The sequence below is a fragment of the Oxyura jamaicensis genome, chromosome 1 (genome assembly GCF_011077185.1).
Source record: "Oxyura jamaicensis isolate SHBP4307 breed ruddy duck chromosome 1, BPBGC_Ojam_1.0, whole genome shotgun sequence".
Lineage (NCBI taxonomy): Eukaryota > Metazoa > Chordata > Aves > Anseriformes > Anatidae > Oxyura > Oxyura jamaicensis.
Genome location: NC_048893.1, coordinates 149,549,838 through 149,568,066, shown reverse-complemented (window position 1 = coordinate 149,568,066; position 18,229 = coordinate 149,549,838). Strand labels below are relative to the sequence as shown.

Genomic DNA, 18,229 nt, shown 5'->3' with positions numbered 1-18,229 from the left:
GAAGTATGAACAATATGAACGTAGGTTGAAACTCAGAGCTATAGTGAGACCATAATGCTGCTCAGGGAGCAACAGGTTAGCTAAGTTAAGAAACACAAAGTTTTTTGTTGTTTTGTTTTACTCCTTTTCTTGAGCTCTACTGCCAAAGAAGTGTTTTTTCTGTGGGTGGATGGAGTAAAAAAAAAAAAAAAAAAAGCGTTTCCAAAGACAAAAAACATACACAAGAAAAGTTACTTTTCAGAGCTAGGAGGCAGTACACTGATCCTTCCCAGTATTTGTGGATACCTACCTCTAGCAGGAAGAGAAAGGTAAAGTAGAACAAATAGAATGTGAAAATTGCTGGTATATATAGCTTACTTTTCCATAAAATGTTGAAAGAGTATTGTATGATTTTTTAAGTCAAGGGAGACAAGAAACAGACTCATCTCTGAGCCAAAATTAACAATGTAGCATAGTTACAAAAGTAGCAAAGTATAGCTAAACAGGGATATAGAGTATTTCCTTTGAGGTGGGAGTCTATTTCTGGATCAGCCTGTACTGGCTAAAAGACTTTACCAACCCAAAATGCTGATCACTGACCATCAGCAGGAAGTGGTCTCCTCTCTACCTCTGCTTTGTTAGAAGCTTTAAGAAACTCGTAAGATGCCACCAGCTCTAGTAGCTCAGAACTCTATTTTAGGCTAATAATAAAAATAAAAATAGACTTAATGGATGCATAACAGAAGAGGAACTTTTGAGGTTTGATTCTGAATGTGAATGGTTTCATTGATTTCATTTACTGTGATCTTTACTGCACAGGAGAAAAGACAGCAGTTGCTGTGGAAGACGTGACCAAGACACTCAAAACCAGCAGAGTGCTGGCAGACTTCACTTGTTCAGCAGCTAGCATAATAGAGATACACATGACTAAACTGTGAAGAAGTTTAAAGATGACAAGAAGTTCCCTTGTATGTTTTGGAAAGGGAATGGTCAGCAGCAAGACCTGAAGAGAAAGAAGACCTAGTCATACAAGCAAGCCAGAAATTACTTCAGCCCACGCGTACTGAATGGTTTTAGACTTGTGTTTTATGCACTGAAGACAAGACAAAAATACACATTTTTTGACAGGCAGATTGCTGGGGAGTTGCGCAGAAGTCAAGAACTGAAAATGTATAGTCAGCAACCCTCCCTACAGCCTGGCAGTGACTCTGGAATTCCATTTCCTCAGTGTAACAGGGGTAATGCTTTCCTACCTCAAAAAGCACTGAGACATGCAATGGTTAAGCAGGTACTTGGCCACACTGATTACGATAGTAATTTAAGCCAGAGGTCTAATTAATATTTTTATTTTTTAATTAAGATTTTAAAAGCTATATTCATACTTGGTACAGGAACAGACAGATTCAGCAGAAAAGACGGATTCAGCTATACATGTGCACATCTGTACATTGAAGTGTACAAAATAATTTTAATGTTATAAAGTAACAGCTGTTGACTGGAAAAAGGAAGGCTCAGAGATGTACTCACAAGGGTTAAACCTTTCTTAGGAAGACACTTTTTCCCTTATTGTCAGGTGGCTCCAATATCACCCCTAGAGGAATTTCTCTTTCCTCATAAGGTTATAAATTCATCTATTGTGAAAATCTCAAACCAACAAAAAATAAAAGAGCAACTATAAACTCATCTAAAAGAAGGCTCAATGCCTTAGAAGTCTTCCACTGGGAAAAACAAAACCAAACAACAAATAACAGCTGAAAAGACTATGCAAGAAAGAACAGAGGACTAAAATCTTCAAAAATAAACAACTTTTATATAAAATAATCAAGTCAAAGCACAAGTAATGTACTAATGCAAATGGGGAGAATTTTTCCTGTTCTTCTCTGGGGAAAAAAAGGCTAGAAAAATGCATTAGAGCAAATAGTAAAGATAAATTTGAACGGGAAAACCGAACATCTTATTTGGAAATAAACAAATTTAAATAGGTTGTATCCACAAAATAAAAAGAGTCAGTGTTTACAGAGCTGAGGAATATAATATGCTAGGAAAATATCTAGCCTACAGAGTTGCAGTGCTTCCTATCAAAAGGTTATGGAAACAGGAAGCAGCGTTTGTAGTACTAAAATGGTACGCAGGTGCTACAGCCCTGAATAAAAGTCCACTCCAAAGGTCATGTGGGATGTAAGTATTCTGATAGCTCCAACTATGAAGAAAGAAAAATCTTACATACAATAAAGACATCTAACTTTATATTTGTTTTGGAAATATCTTTTCCATGGCCTCATGTAAATATGCTGTTTGTTGCTTACAGCTCTTCCAAGGAAAACTTGATTGTATGCACCACAATCCCAATTCATTTCCAAATGCAGCTGTAGCTGGAGTTAGCATAATAGTTTTTTTGTGTGTACGCGCCAAGTTGATTACAAATAGGTTACAGAAAGAAATGTCAGGCAGCCAGTTTGGGTGCTGAAGTCCTGTTAGTGTATAGTGAGTCTTTTGATGTGTTAGCTAATAAACAGCATTTGTTTTACTGCCTGCTCTCAGTTTATAAGCTGTACCTTCAGGAGTAGTGACTAGGTCAGGCAGACCCTCTGAAAAGAAGAGGGGAGAAGTCTAAAGCATAGTCAAGGAGAAAAGCATCAAGACTTCAGGCTGTATCACACAAGAAATAGTAAGGAGTCACGATTCTGCTACTTCAATAGAAAAAAGTTACCAGTCCTTTGGTAATTCAGCAAAAAACCTCTGCCCTAGAGAACTCACAAAACTTACAACACACAAGTCACTATTTTAACTGAAATCAAGTCCGCAAATTGGCTGGAGTACAGTTACATTTGTTTTCTATGTATTTCTACTCTATTTTCTTCAATTTCTATTTTGTTTTACCTACTTGGTGTTTTCACTATGCAAAAGATTGAGTATTACAGTTCATATTCAAATAAAACATCAGCTGAACAATCTATCTGCTGTTCTTAGTGGACAAGCAATAATGGAAAGGTCTACAGATTTCCATCTCAAAGACACGGGCAACTCAGGATTCTAACCACATTTCTACAAAAACAAAACTGAAATCCAAGAACTACATCAATGCAATAAATATCCATGAATTTGCCACCTCCTTACAAGCACAAATACATCATCATTGCTATTAAGCTTCTCTACAGTTTTAACTGTAAAGATAAAATTTGAGTATAACTAGATTACTTCTACTGAAGTAGTTTAACACTCGCCTGTATGCAGTAAAACAATACAAAGTATTTAAAACATAAACTAATTAAATAAAACTTGCTGCTTTGAGACAACATGTACATTTGCTTTATATAAATCTTTAAGACATCAGCCAGGTTGCTTCCAAAAGCCAAAAATGGGTAAGCTTAATAACCACTACTATCGACAAGAGCTTCCAAGCTTTTAAAGTACCACAAAGTGACTGGAAGCTGGAAGCCAAGACCTTACCTTTACTGAAAGTCCACACAACTAAGTATTATGTTTAGGACTCTATATCCTGAGTAGTCATTCATAATATATATTACCTTGGCAATTTCAGGATAGTAGTTATCAAAGCTACTTGATGAGCTTTCCATTTTGCTTTGTTCATCATCTGCAATTAAAAAATAAAATCAAAGAACTACTTACAAAGTTCTGTAGCAAAGATATTTCTGATTAGTTTGTTTGTAATTCACATCTCCTCAAAAATAACAACCAACAAACAGGTTGTGGTCAACTCTATCATTTCACTTGTCAAGATGTAAAGTAGTACTTATTCCTAACGTTACCTAGAAAATAGCTATCAGCTTTAATACCAATTTTGATACCTGCACTGGAAAGTAAGATGCTCAATGCCCAAAATTTGCATTACTCTTTCCATTATGCATCTTAACTTGATCTCAAAACATGTTCCCTCTGTTTGTTCAGGTTTCCAGGCCTACTCTCCAATGGCTACTGGAGTTACAAAGCACCCATTCGGTTAGCTTTAAGAACCATCTTCTGGTTCTAAGGTCAGTTGGGGACCACTGACTAAAATGTCCTTCACAAAGCTGCAGGCTTCTCTTTTTCTGATTTGCTTTTGTTGCAAACATAGCATGTTATGTTCTGACTATCTTCAGCAAAAAAACATATCTAATTTTAAAGTCTAATGATCCCTTTTGGTATATAGTGATATTTGTAAGCACAGTGACCTATAACATCTTCCAGGTTCTTCTGGATAGGCATGTCCTTAGTCTGATACCAATTTTCTTCCCCATCCAGTCTCAGGACGAAAATTGCACATGAAGACATACAGCCTCTCCTTCCATCACCCAGCTATCAACTACACTTGCATCACATTGCTTATAGATGTCTGCCTTACCTATACTTAAAGAGTTCCAATAGCAAAGAAGCAAAAAAGCAAAAATATTTGTGGCCTAGAAAGTTACGTGCAAATTTAAATACCTCCTTGCTATCACAATGTCATGTTCTTCTATCTACAGTGGACACAGAACAGATTATTCCATTTTCAACATATTTTATGCATTCTAAAAAATAAGTCCCTCCTTGGTTTTCTTTTTCTTAAACTACCTTGGTCACAATTTTTCATTGTGGGTTCTGTTATCTAGACTTCTGAACAGTTCCTTTATTCTATAATGCTGCCAAAAGGGCATAACTCTCATCAGTTCAACAATCAGAAGATCCAGAATTTTTATGACCAAAGGAAAATGAATTTTAACAATAAAGCCTTTATTTCTAAATGCACATACATCGACATTGTCACATAAGTGTACCAGCATAGCTGGGAACCCTTCTTACCTTCATGAGATTCTCCATTTCTCTTTTCTTGCATTGCAGCCTCGAAGTTAAGCTGAAGGATTTTGTTCAGAGTGTTTATCCATTCTTCCATCTCAATTTCACTGTCTGCAGCTAAAAGGTAACTACTCTTGTCTTGCATCTTGAGCTCAAATGCAAAACGTCTGACTTTATTGTTCTATAATAAAATAAAAGGTTTTATGACATCTTTACATCTTGTCTGCTCACAAATCTAATGATGCTATTCATCTAACAATTTTGTACTTCAAATATTTTAACAAAGGCACGCACTTTGAACAAGTGCGTTATTATACATCTTACTCTCTGACATTTGACCTTCTGAAGTTAGGCGTACTACTTCACTGCCTGGGACTATAAAGAATCCTAGCCCGTTTTCCAGTCTCTCCCATCATTTTGCTTGTAAAGATTAAAATAATGATAATAAAATATGACAATAAGTACCACATTACAAGAATCAAGTCTTCACGTATTTAGATCACCTGGAAGCTAAACTACCAAGATCTACTGATAAAAGAGCACAAAACAACATTTGATAGAGAATCCTTTGTATGCTGGGTTTTTATACCAGAAGTTGTCATAAGCAGTCTCAACTGTGAATACATTGATTATTACAAATTTTAAATACACATGAAGTTGGGAATCAATCATTCCTCCTTTGTTCCTCAACCATTGTCATCCTTTTTCTGTGATTTAAGTCAAGGCCTCACAAATACTACCTAGCTTGACTCATGTTCCTGAGAATAAATTCACAAGTCTCAAATGCCAACAAATGAAAATTCTGTATTATCATCACTTTAATTAAAGAAGTCTAACAAACTCATTAGTTAAACATAAAAATAAACAAGACAGATGATGGTGGTTTTCTTTTAAGTTAAATTTGATGTCAAACTACATTTTGGTTTTCACCATACCTTAGATTTTTCAATTTACAGAGTAACTACTGCTTGGCAAAGCATTCAGCTTTCTACCAAAGTTTATAAGTTTGTAAGTTTCTGTTAAAGAGGATACAAAGAAACATGTAGTCTCCAGATCTAAGGCAGCCTTACCAATCAGAATCAGTAAGGAAGTAAACAATCTTAAGAACAGTAACCCTTAACTTTCACAGTTGAAATCCTTGACATAGGTGGTGCATCTCACCACTTGTCTGCTTTCACAGATCAGTGAATTAGTGATTAAGCTATGTATTTATATGGCTGCATATATTACGTGACTGGACTTTTTGCAATGCAAAAAAGTCTTAACACACCCCAAGACTACAAGAAACACCCCCCACCCCCTCAAAATACTGTTGTGTATACTCAGCATTCCTCTTACATAAAGGCTGCTGAAGGAGCATATTCCAACTGCTTTATCTTTAATATCTGTTAGTGCAGACAGCATTTTTCTGTTCTGTAAACCCTCTACATTTAAAGAGTAAATAGACTATGTACTAAATGAATTTAAAACACAAATGGGCAAAGTTATAAGAAAGCAATAGAAACTGATCCTCCCTCACAAAAAAAAAAAAAAAAAAAAAAAATTTACTCTGAAACAAATAATTTGATTCCTGAGAATAACAGCTTAGAATTACGTTCACCTTAAAAGAACAACTATTTCCATGAATTCCAAGTCAGACAAGTGTAAAAAAGCAGTGGTGAAGCTTCTTTTTAGATTTATTTTCCTCTTCTATTAAATGGAATTTCAATTTTTGTTGTGTAAAGACCATTTTTTTTTCCCACATATAAGTTTCTAGACGCTAACATAATGCCGATAATAAGTAACAGTAAAAGAATGAATAAAATACGATCAACCAGAGGGTATACAAAACAATTAAAAAAAATTATAATAAAATCATGTATCTCAAATAGGACCATTTGCATAGTATATAGCTCAAAGTCTCATTTCCTTGTCCCTCCATCAACAGTTCAAGTGAAGAAAACAGATGTTTCTAAAACCATTTGTTCTCGCCACTGAATCACTTCTTGGCTTCAGAGAAGTGGAAATTCACTGATCTTGGTTTTGCACCTAATTTTGATCCAAAAATAGTCTCAAATTTCTAGATGCAGTTCTGAAAACCCATAGTGCCACAACAAACTAGCTGAAGGTACTGTAGAATACAGTATATCATTCAAGACAAGTCTACTACAAACTTTAAAAGTCCAAAATACATTTTTACTTAGAAATTACTGTATTAGCCCAAAATCTTACTTGCACAAGATAGAAGCTTATATATATATATATATGTTTATAGTAATTATAGTAAATATATAAAAAAATTAAAAACTTCTAATAGTCTGAGGATATTCTAGGTTACATGAATTGAACTGATGGAACAGAAAATACGTCACTAATTCATGGAAAGATGACGTAGGAAAAAAACAAAGATTTTCAGAATTTAAAAACAAACCAACCTAGAATCATAGAAAGAGATGGCACTGGACAAAATACTCCAGGTACAATCTCACAAGTGCTGAGTAGAGGGGAAGCATCATCTCCCCTGACCTACAGGAAACATTTTGCCTACTGCAGCCCAGGATACCACTAAGTTTCTTTGCATCAAAGACACATGACTTGCTTGTGTTCAACTTGGTGTCCAGCAGGACCCCATGTTATTTTTTGCAGTGTTGCTTCCCAGCTGGGTGACCCCCAACATGGACTATTGCCTGGGGTTGTTCCTCCCCATATGCAGGACTTTACACTTCCCTTTGGTGAAGTGCACCTATTGTGGTTGCACTTCCCTTTGCTGAAGGGCCTTTCTACTTGTAACTCCTGAAAATATCAGGTGTGTTCTGATCATGTAAATGAATACAGCATTGCCCTGAGTAGTCTGTACCAGAACCACAGGCTGACAACTAAAAGCTAGCCATCACCTAAATGAGAAACAAAGAGAGCCAGAAACAGCCTTGAGACGGGTAATTTATGTTATGAGAGAGAAAGACACCAAAGCAGAGGAAGCTGTACCAGGAGAGCAGAAGAAAAGATACAAGATTTGGAAAACAAAGACCACAAATGTGTTTATGAACCTTTTGGTTATTGTTGTTGTTGTTTGATTGTTTTAAAAACATAAATCAAATTAGTTGCAGTGGAATTGGCCAAAATTGTACCCCTAAAGCAAAACAATTTATGTAAATCTCAATATGCAACTTGCAATATGAATAAATTTACAAGATTTTTCAAAACGTTACAGTATGTAGAAAAAATAATCCTCTGTAAAGCTGTTGTAATTCTGCATAAATCTTCAAACAACTATATTATTTTTAAAAGACATTTCTATTAAACTTTGCCTATTTCTATCAAAGTTAACAAAACCCTAAAACCCAAAGGTTTTTTCCAGGTATGCTATGCCTAACAAAACAGTTACATGCTGTACTGTAAATACATAACAGAATCACAACAAAAAAACATTCTTTTCTTTGGCACTTGCTACTGACAAACATTTTACCAAAGCCCTTAACTTTTTCAAAATAAAGAAGAGCACATGAAAGTAATATTATAAAGGTCAAATGAAAGCATCTGGAAGGGTGACTAAATTTAATACAATTCCCACAACAAAAATCCCACACAAGAAGCTATGCAAAACGTTTTACAACCCATTTAAGAACAAAATGTAATTGAACTTAACTCTAATTTTATGCAGTCATTACTTTGCCATAATTGAATTTATTTTTTGTCTTTGCCTTAAAATTTTGTTTTTAACATGAATACTTGACATCAACTAGTAATTTTTGTTCCTTTTAGAGATTTTTTTTTCAAATTCAGCCTCCTTCAATTCAGAATCTAGTTCACTGTTTTTCCAAGACTCACCATATGTAGTTGTTCCTCTGCGTAACAGATGCTTAACTACGTCTGACAACCGTTATCTGTATTATTTTTTTAATCCATTTGCTATAAAATACAGAATTAACTGAAAAGCAAGCAGAATAATTATAATTACCTGAACCACTCCCATGCATGAATCTAGAAATATTGATCCTTTGGGTTCTTTTGATATTTTTTCATCTTTGTAGAAATTGAGATTATAGGATCCATCACCAAGTTGGATTAAGTGGAAAAATCTTCTTTTAAATGACTAGTGAAAAGAATGAAGTAAAGAAAAAGAATATCAACATTTAGTAAGGTTCATATTTCAAAACCCATAACTGTTATTACAGCCAGCTAGAGAAAAAAGCTTTTATTTAAACATAACTTAATGGGTATTCATTAGAAAACAAGACTGAAATCGTTAAGTTAAAAAGAAATTTTTGAAAAAAAAAAAAAAACAACTGAAAAATCTGCAATAAGATTGTACTGTATAATCTGAAAGTATTTTTGAGCCACTGGAAGTTATTTTCAGGCTCCACAACATTATATGTAAAACATTTAACTGTGATACCCACAAAATCAGTCTAAATTTCTTTATAAGTAAAGATGCAGTACAAATAAAGACTTGTATTAGTAGCCCCTTTTCTACTCTAGATACTACAAGGCCCATTTGAGAAAGTGCTTTAAAACACTACACTTCTCTCACATAACTGATTTTTAATGCTTTTTTATTTTTTATTTTCTTAATTTAAGTACAGTAAAGGGCAAGAAAGATTTCAAAGCTATAAGTTACATATAAGCATCTCTTTCACCCCATGCTAGGGGAAAGCACATACAAATGGACTTTTCTCAAAGACACTGATATTTCAACATTGGTGTTCATTTCTCACCATGTATAGGACATTCATAAACTTACTCTCATTGTCACACTGATTGCGCTATTCATGTTGCCTTTGTACAGCCATCCTTGTTTTGTTATTCCACCCTTCTGAGACCCAAGAGATGCTGCGTCCTGGAGATGATGGCAGGGAGGTGGAAAAAAAGTAAATTTTAGCATCACAGACTAAAAATATTACATATACTTGCATATTTCAGAAGTTTTTTTTAAAAGATGGAATAGTTATGCTCATAATATAATGAAAACTATGCTCTATTAAATTATATAGCAAATACTGTGAAATCATATATCAAATATTCCAACTGTTTTAATTAAGGACCAGGAATGTGAGTTTGACCTCATTTAATTTTTGATATACAACTTGGCCAGTTATAGAGCCTCTCTCTATCACCAGCAGGATGATTCAATTAGATAACTGGATATCTAAATATTTAATATTTAGATAGCAAAACATTAGACAAGATAAATTCTAAATTCTCTGGGAAGGGAAGAAGGAAAACTCAGAGTGTTTACTTTGTAAGGTGGTTGGTTTTTGTTTGTGTGTTTTTGTACATTCTACTCTCCCCGTGCAATAATTTTCAGTTATTTCTATTATCAGATTTGGATAAGCTCGTGCTTATCCAAAACTTCAATCAAGACTTCTCAAACCTTTTGGTTTTAAATGTATTATCTCAAAGACATTACTTTCTTAAGAATTTAAAGAAAACTGTCTTGAATTGGATCTGCTCTTTTATACGTCAGAATCAAAGCCTTCTACGGCAAATAAGACCTAACTCGGCAGTAATGGCAAGTTCAAAAAAAAATCAGCAGATCCAGTGCATGTATCCCACATGACAGTGCCTCTGTACCACTCCTATGTACCAGTTCATGGAATTTGGAAACTAATCCAACCTCACAGCATGTTAACACCTACTAAAAAGCAGTACCCTACTATTAAAACTGATCAAAATGACAGATCTACATCTTCCACATAATAAATATTCACCCATTCAAGCAATCTTTAACGGCAGTAGCATACAAACAACTTTACCATTTTTTTCAGTAGAGATAACCTATTCTGACACAACAAAAACATTAACTAGACTTATAGAAAGAATTTCAACCATCTAAAAGAGAAATACTCTTGACAATTAAACATCCAAATCTTCAAAATTAACTGAGCATCTAATTGGAAAAATAATTAAAAAAAAAAAAAAAAAAAAACCTTTCTCAATTGCCACATCTACTTTTTCTAATTCCTTTTCTCAGTTATGAAGACAAAATACGACAGAAAGTAATTACACATGGGTGACAGTCATTAGTTCAACAGCTGAACCAAATTTTGAATAATATTAATTAGTTGCTGGAATTATATCAAGGAACATTCTGTAAGAAGTCCCTAGCTAATTTATTTACAGCTTATTTATTCTGTTTAGCTTGCATATTCATATGCACATAAGAACTTCAAAAAAAAAAAAAACTGCAAACAGAAGGCAAAAGTTGTGTCAATCTGTTCCTTCAAATATTCTAGTCAGCTTGCAAGAAAATGAGGTAAAGCAAGGATGACACGGTCACCAACTTTTAGAACACTTGACAGATGCCCCAGAAGCAAAGAACAAAAATAGCAAATTTTCATATGCCTCCATGAGTCTCACTGTCCAGTGCAGTCTACTTGTTTCACATTTGCAAGTCATTACCCCCACACACACTCTGGTCTCCATTACCTAGATAATTTTCCTTGTACCATAATCAAGCTATAAAGATGACAACTCTAGACAGAGGGTTTCCAACTATGATTCTCTACCTACACTGGTAAGAGTTATCCCTAAAGAAAGGATGGTTTTAAAACCACCCTTACAAGTCCAAGGTAAGTTGGTGATGAGTTATTGTCAGAACGTGGTTCTATACAACAAGTTATGTAATTATGAAATTACAATTTTTCTGTGGTTACATAGACCATAGACAAGACTTCCTTCATTATGTGTATTAACAAAAAGATTAGATTTATCTCTGTTAAGACTTTGCAATTCATAACCTCTGAGGTACACTGTTTCCCAGCTCTACCAAATTGCATGATACTTCCTAACACTAAAACTGAGTATCATTTGAGCCTCTCTAGTTACACCACTTCCATCAGGCAGAATTCTTGCCTACAGAGCCAAAAAGCTATTGAATTTATCCTGCCTACCATCTGTTAATACAAAGGAACACAGAGTTCATAGTCATTAACACACAACTTTTACACTGAAAACATACTTCCTGTTTCCAACTGGTAAGTTCATTTCCTTTTTTATTATTATTATTGCTGCTGCACATTATGTTTCACTTTTTTTAAAAAAAAAAAATGTCTTTCCCACAAACAGTGCTCCAAAATTTATTTCAACAGCGACTGTTTCAATAAAAACAACTCCTAATCTTGATCCTGTACCCCTGGCTGACTTAAAAATTCCATTTATAAACATCAACTTGATGGCCTGATAGCATGAATTACTTTTAGAAAGGTAGTTGTTCCCTGTTTAATAGTGTGAGATTTAGTTTAATCTTTGTGTGCTTTTTCCTTCAATTTTCATTTGGAGCTTTTTGTTTTTCATCATTCTCTTAATAAATCTTTCAAAAAAAAAAAGACAAAACACCTTTTAATATAAGATTTGTACATATGCTTTTTGGCAAACAAAGATGCTAGTATTTGAAAGAAAAGCCTCTTCACTTTTTTAGATTAGATTAAAACATATGAAACAATTCAACTGTTTTTAACTAGCAGGGTATTCTTCCATTGAGGAAATAATTTGTTTCCCCCATCCCCATCCTACTCCCATTAAGCTTCCTCCTCTTCCTAACATGTTTTTTTTTTTCTTCTGTTTATATGTTAAGTTCCTCAGCAAAGAGTAACAGAACTCTTCTTCAGTGCCTGTAGCTCTGGAAGAGATGACGTTACTGCCTGCTGTAACAGGAAATTGGAGAGAATGAAATAGGAAGTCCCCTCCACTTATATTTCCCAGTAAAAGAAAAAAGGCATACCACCTGGCAGTAGCAAAGCTATATTATCGCAGTATTTAACTAACTGTAGCCATAAGCATTTTTCCCCAATAACAACCACAGTCAATTCCATCTCCATTTGTTTTTTTCCATGTTTAACTCACTGTTTTGTAAAACACTTCTGTTGTCAGAATTATCATCACATTAAATAACGCCAAGTCTTTTAAATTTCAGTACAACAGAGAACATAACTATTTCCACCATACGAATAGAAAAATTTGCATACATATACATGAAATTGCTTGTCTGTCCAAATATTACAGTGCACACTAATAGCAATGTTGGAAAGAAATGGCATCCTGAGACTGTTCAGAGATCTACCTATTTAGACACGCTCCCTGGACTACTTTTTCCACATTTAATCTGGGAAAACTTGTAAGGAACTACCTTTATTTCATACACAGCAGTTCTGAATACAAGGAATTTATAAACAAAGTAATTGTCATGGGCAAAGCTACAAAAAGCATTTTATTTATTTATTTTCTGTGATGTAAGAGTTCAAGTACTCATACAAAAAGAAAGCACTGGCTTTTAACAACTTTGTGTTTGAACAGGGTGTGGTAAAAACTGAACAACACATAACAAAACAGTTATTGAAAAGAAGTCTTTGACATTCAAGAGATTATTGAAAATTGCTTGAGACTATAGATAACCAGTTTCCCTAGGCCAAAGACAACAAAGGAAAACAATTAAGAATTTTAGTAAATTTTATTTTGACTTTTTCAGATTTTCAGGAGTCATCCTACATTCAAATTCATACCAAATTTTAACTCACATGCTAACTCTAACTTTAACTGTATGCTATACTGCCATGTGTTCTTAAGCGTGTGTGCTTTCATGTTGGAACAGATTCACCTATGATTTTACTCAGCTTTGCAACTTAAACTACATAAAACATTTCTCTATACATGGCCATCTACAAGGAAACAGTATAAAATAAGACCTTATGAAAACACAAAGATTATACTGCAACACTGTTAAAAACTTCTTCAGATTCAGCATCTGTCAACGCTTGCTTTACTCATATGACAGCTTTAAGGAATACAACGCTATTTCAGAGGAGGTAGGTACAAGTTGCTTTTTTGTTTTGTTTTGTTTTTTACCCTCCAAATCAGACTGTTTTATATAGTATCAGTTTTCACTTAATGACATCAACACTTAACCCAACTGGTAACCTCTCCTTACCCCAAACATTCTTTACTGAGAGCAGGAGAAAGCAAGGAATTATTTTATTATCTCACCTCATCTTTATCTGCTTCTTCATCCACTTCATATAAATGCACTGGAAGCTTCTCCGGTTTTGTCCCTTTACTAGGAATGAAAAGGCTTATAAAATACTAGATATTTCATGATTGGTTACATATTTCATATTGCAAAAATAAAGACGTTATTTGCCTAGCTGAAGAGGGAAAAGTACGAGAACAACTGGCTAAAAACCATACTGTTCCATGAAATCTCTCTTATCCAGTAATTTTGCTCATTTGTGTATCTGGTCATGGTCCTTCTATTGTTCTGCTTGTCACTGTCCTTACGATTAACTGAAGAGAACCAAATACCTTTTATCTGGACTTAGGAAGGACATAACATATGACAGCAGAAGCTATGTTGGGTTTTTACTTTTTTTTTTTTTTAAGTTGTCAATTTAAAAGCAACATTTTAGAAACAAATCAAAGACAAACAGTTTAAGCTCCTCCTTCTGATTCTTCTTCCCCACCTCTATCAGAAAACTACAGTGCCTTCCAGAATGTGAAGAAAGAAGTGTAGAAGACTACCCAAGACCGTAGAAGAATGTGAAGAAGAGACATCTGTATTATGTGCCATAAATACAGCAAAGCTTTTCACTAATGGGAATAGTATGTCTTAGGGAAAACAAGTCTCATTCTTCACATGAATTTTAAACAAAACTTTTGTTCCAACGATTTCTAAAGCTGTTATCAACTATCAATACAAACATGAAAATACCAAACAACCTTAGCATAGCAAAACCAAATTTGATTAATTAGGTACTGAGAACCTAACATTATCTGTCAGTATTTTTTTTAATTTTATTTTTGATGAAGGTATATTTCATCTGCAATTATATTTTTCTCCAAGAACTTCTCAGAACGATGCACTAACATCAAAGTTAATTGCACCTAAGAAACATGAGCTGGTGCTATATTGCATGTCTGTAACAAGGAGGAGCATATGCACTTAAAAAAAGAGATAATCCGTTTTAAAATATATTTCATTAAATGCAAGTTTCAAGATGGGAAAAAACAAACAGGATCCCAGAAAAGCAACGTTCACCTTTTTATTCAGATTTCTAGATAAACCTAGAAAAACACTGTCTGCTTGTTTGGCTATACAGCGTATTCGTACAACACTCGGAAATAACTGCATCCACCTTTCTCAGTTAATATTCTATAAATATTTGTCCGTTAGGTTCCATTTCCCAAGCTTCTAAAGAGAGCTCTAAGCTGCCTTTGAAACTACAAAAACAAAGATATTACCATTTAAGATTCATCAAAAGATTAGCGTGTTTTAGTTCTGACATTCACTTTTAAATTGTCCATGATACAAATTCTTGTCTCAGCCTCCCTATGAGTAAGGCAATGTTACTAAGGTATCTTCCCAGAAAATGGTTAACAAGACCTTATCCCTTCAGGTTCTGTATCAATTCCACCCTAGAAATCGTCATCATCTCTACTAATAAACATTATAAGCATATTTCAAAGCACATATTACATGAATTAATACATTTCTGTGGTAAATACTTTGCTATTAAAGTTCCTTCACAAATTCAGAATCTGTATTATACCAACGGATAACATACATACTTTGGAAGCTGTCGAAATTCTGCTGAGTAATCTTCATATCTATAGTTAACGACGTGCCAGTCTGAATTGTAGGTTTTGATGCACTATGTCAATGGAAACCAAATATCAGCATTAATTGGAAAAGAATTAAGTATAACAGCAGCATTCCCTAGATGTACACACAAAAATCCTCCTCAGATACAGCTGTTATGAACTACTATGATTACACATTGACCTCCAAAAATTCTATACACTTCCTTTCTTTTGCGATACTGTTCAGTGCCATAAAGCTTTCTGTAACACATGATGTTTCAATGGGATGTTATCATATAGATGTGTATCATACAAAATCAGAAAATGGTGAGCATATTCAGCATCTGGATTAACCATCTCCATTTGTCTGAAAAGTTAAAGCAGCATTTCACTGCAGCTGGAAAACGTGACCGAGCTTTTAAAAACCTCAGCATTATAATACACATGCATTATTAAAATAGAATATTACATTTTACATTTATGCTTCTAGCCTAAGTTTGCTTAGCTGTCTAGCATAAAGCACAAATTTAAGTGCAGTCGTGCTTGCAGCTGTTGAAAAGCAATAGCCCTGGACTAGAACACAGGAAATACCATTTTACTCCACCCATATTGCTACAACATAAAAGTACTGATTTATCTTGGCTTTGACTGAAGTAACATAAAACTGACAAGATCTCTTGTCAGAAATCCTGTGGTAAAAAAAAAAAAAAAAAATCTGTTTTACAAGAATAGACTTACATGCACACATATACAGCATTTAATAATTCAAACATATTTTTCTTTATATTTCAAATTGCAAAGTTAATATTTGCCAAGCAATTGTTTCTGCAGAAACTCATTGAACTTCCTGAATTACCTACAGCATTCTTCCCTCCTTATCTATCACTTCTAAATTTATCTTAGAATTATTTACGTTAGGTATTAAGGCTATCTATCAATCACTGTGGAGAAATCACTTCAAGGTTTGAGATAGATTCAGCTATTTGAAGCTCCATCAATTTTCTTGATATTACAACAGACACTTGTTTCAGATGTTAAAATATCACCTTGAAGTATATTGGTTGAAAAACAGCAGATATGGGCAAAAAATATATATTTAAACCTTTTAATCCTAAAAGGCTTCAACAAGACACTAAAGGTAATGTGGTATCACAGTCAGAACCAAGGGAATAGCAAAACACAAGAAAGCAGTTAAGAGAAAGTAAATTTGAGATTATGTTTCTTCTACATGTAGCATAGAAATTGAGCAGTGAGGATGAATTTTGGCCTCTACAAGTGTCAATGTTATGAATACTTCTGTTCCAGCAAACTACAAGGTTATTATGAACAAACTAAGAATGACTAGGATGGAACACATTAACAGAAAAAATAGCCACATTGATTCATTCAGATTCACTATTGTCATCAATATTATGTATGTAAATCACCCATATTCATCTGGGAAAGCCAAAAGCATGAAGGGTGAGAGAAGGTGGGGACAGAAGCATCCTCAAAATCAGTTACACAAACAATATCATTCACAGCTATACAGTAATTCTTCTTTTCCAGCCACTAAAGGAAAAAATACTAGTTTTCCCTAGAAATTTTCTTTCCCTTGAGAAAACTAAACAGAACTAGATCTCAAAGCCAATCATTGAGAACTAAGTTGCAACATTTCATAATTTTTCAGGGTTTTATTTGTTTCTTAAACAATAAATAAAGCAGAAGAAATACACTTCAGTTATAATACTGCTATTACACACAACCACATAAAATTCCAACATTACCTCAGTTACAAACAAGCTTTGAGCTTCTTTCTCCGCATTTTCAGGAACCGTTGAATGAATGTATCGACTCTGACGTTTCAGTAATGCTGTCTGATAAACAACAACAAAAATTAATTTAAAAGGATTATAAAAATATGGCAACACTCAGTTATATCACTATTGCTAGGACATAAGCTCAGCAGAAAACATCCTGTGAATACAGTACTGGAGAACAGACACTATGTCTGGAGAACAGACACTAATGACAATTTGCTTTCATTCAAACATTAGCAGCTTTATTCTCAGAAGAATTCTTTTCAGCCAGATTAAGATGACAACATTGGAATCAGTAAGAATTAGATGCCATTGAAAAAAAAGTGTTTTCCTCTATTTTGTTACCATTGCCAAGAAAATACTAGTAAAAATAATTCCCCCTTGACAACATAATTTCACTATTCTGAACGCAGATATTAGAGCAGTGTTGTTACTACACGGAAAAACTAAACAGAAAAACTATTACTCAAGGAAAGCAAGAAACTCATACCAAAATAAGAAGAACAGTACAACTGCAGATTTCAGCGGGCAAAAACATGAGACTTGTATTGTTCAACTAGACGTGAGAAAGATGGCCTTGACCCCTGGATATCCTCCTACCTACCAAAGGTCGCTTACTAAGAACTTGCTCCCATTCTATGCCAAAGTTGAGAGAAGAAAAGGAAGGCTGACAGGCTGCAGGAAATCTCACTGCAACTGTGAATTTCTGCTTTGAAGACCAATACCAAAGTAAGCTTTAGGCACTTTAAACTCCTACGTGTAAAAGATGAAAACTTCACAAAATCTTCTGGAACACAAGTAACTGCATAACAGAAATGATTTTGTACCATGTGGAAAGCGTTAGAAAAAAAAAATCAGATTAGGTCAGAGATGGACAAGGCGTTTCCACAACCTGGGCCTGGATGGGGGTGTGATCACTCACTTGTTACCTACACTCCACACACTGCAACACGAGGAATGACCAGAGAAGAGTGTGACAAGAAAAAACTCCACATATTAATGGTCAAGAAAAAAAAAAAAAAGACGACAACAAGGCAGTACATTATCTTAACTTGTCCCTGGTGAGAGACTGATCTGTAAGGTGATTATTGTTACAAAGGTGGCTTTTGAAGTTAGAATATTCAAGTACA

General features: G+C 34.3%; 1 protein-coding gene and 1 long non-coding RNA gene across 18 annotated transcripts in view; one reads left to right on the top strand and one right to left on the bottom strand.

The window, feature by feature from the left end:
- The window catches only part of DOCK9 (dedicator of cytokinesis 9), a 129,823-nt gene that overhangs the window by 67,142 nt on the left and 44,452 nt on the right, over window positions 1-18,229 (bottom strand). For all 17 annotated transcript variants that reach the window (XM_035318815.1, XM_035318886.1, XM_035318919.1 and 14 more), the window contains exons 3-9: window positions 17,067-17,156; window positions 15,289-15,371; window positions 13,711-13,780; window positions 9,473-9,568; window positions 8,690-8,824; window positions 4,759-4,933; window positions 3,507-3,574 (exon numbers count right to left, since the gene is read on the bottom strand). In XM_035318815.1, the coding sequence (XP_035174706.1) occupies window positions 3,507-3,574; window positions 4,759-4,933; window positions 8,690-8,824; window positions 9,473-9,568; window positions 13,711-13,780; window positions 15,289-15,371; window positions 17,067-17,156 (717 nt within the window). The remainder of the gene's footprint in view (window positions 1-3,506; window positions 3,575-4,758; window positions 4,934-8,689; window positions 8,825-9,472; window positions 9,569-13,710; window positions 13,781-15,288; window positions 15,372-17,066; window positions 17,157-18,229) is intronic.
- LOC118162627 lies at window positions 1,128-17,169 on the top strand. Its single transcript, XR_004748541.1, has 3 exons — window positions 1,128-1,267; window positions 4,798-4,876; window positions 17,111-17,169. It is a non-coding gene; the product is annotated as an uncharacterized LOC118162627 (long non-coding RNA).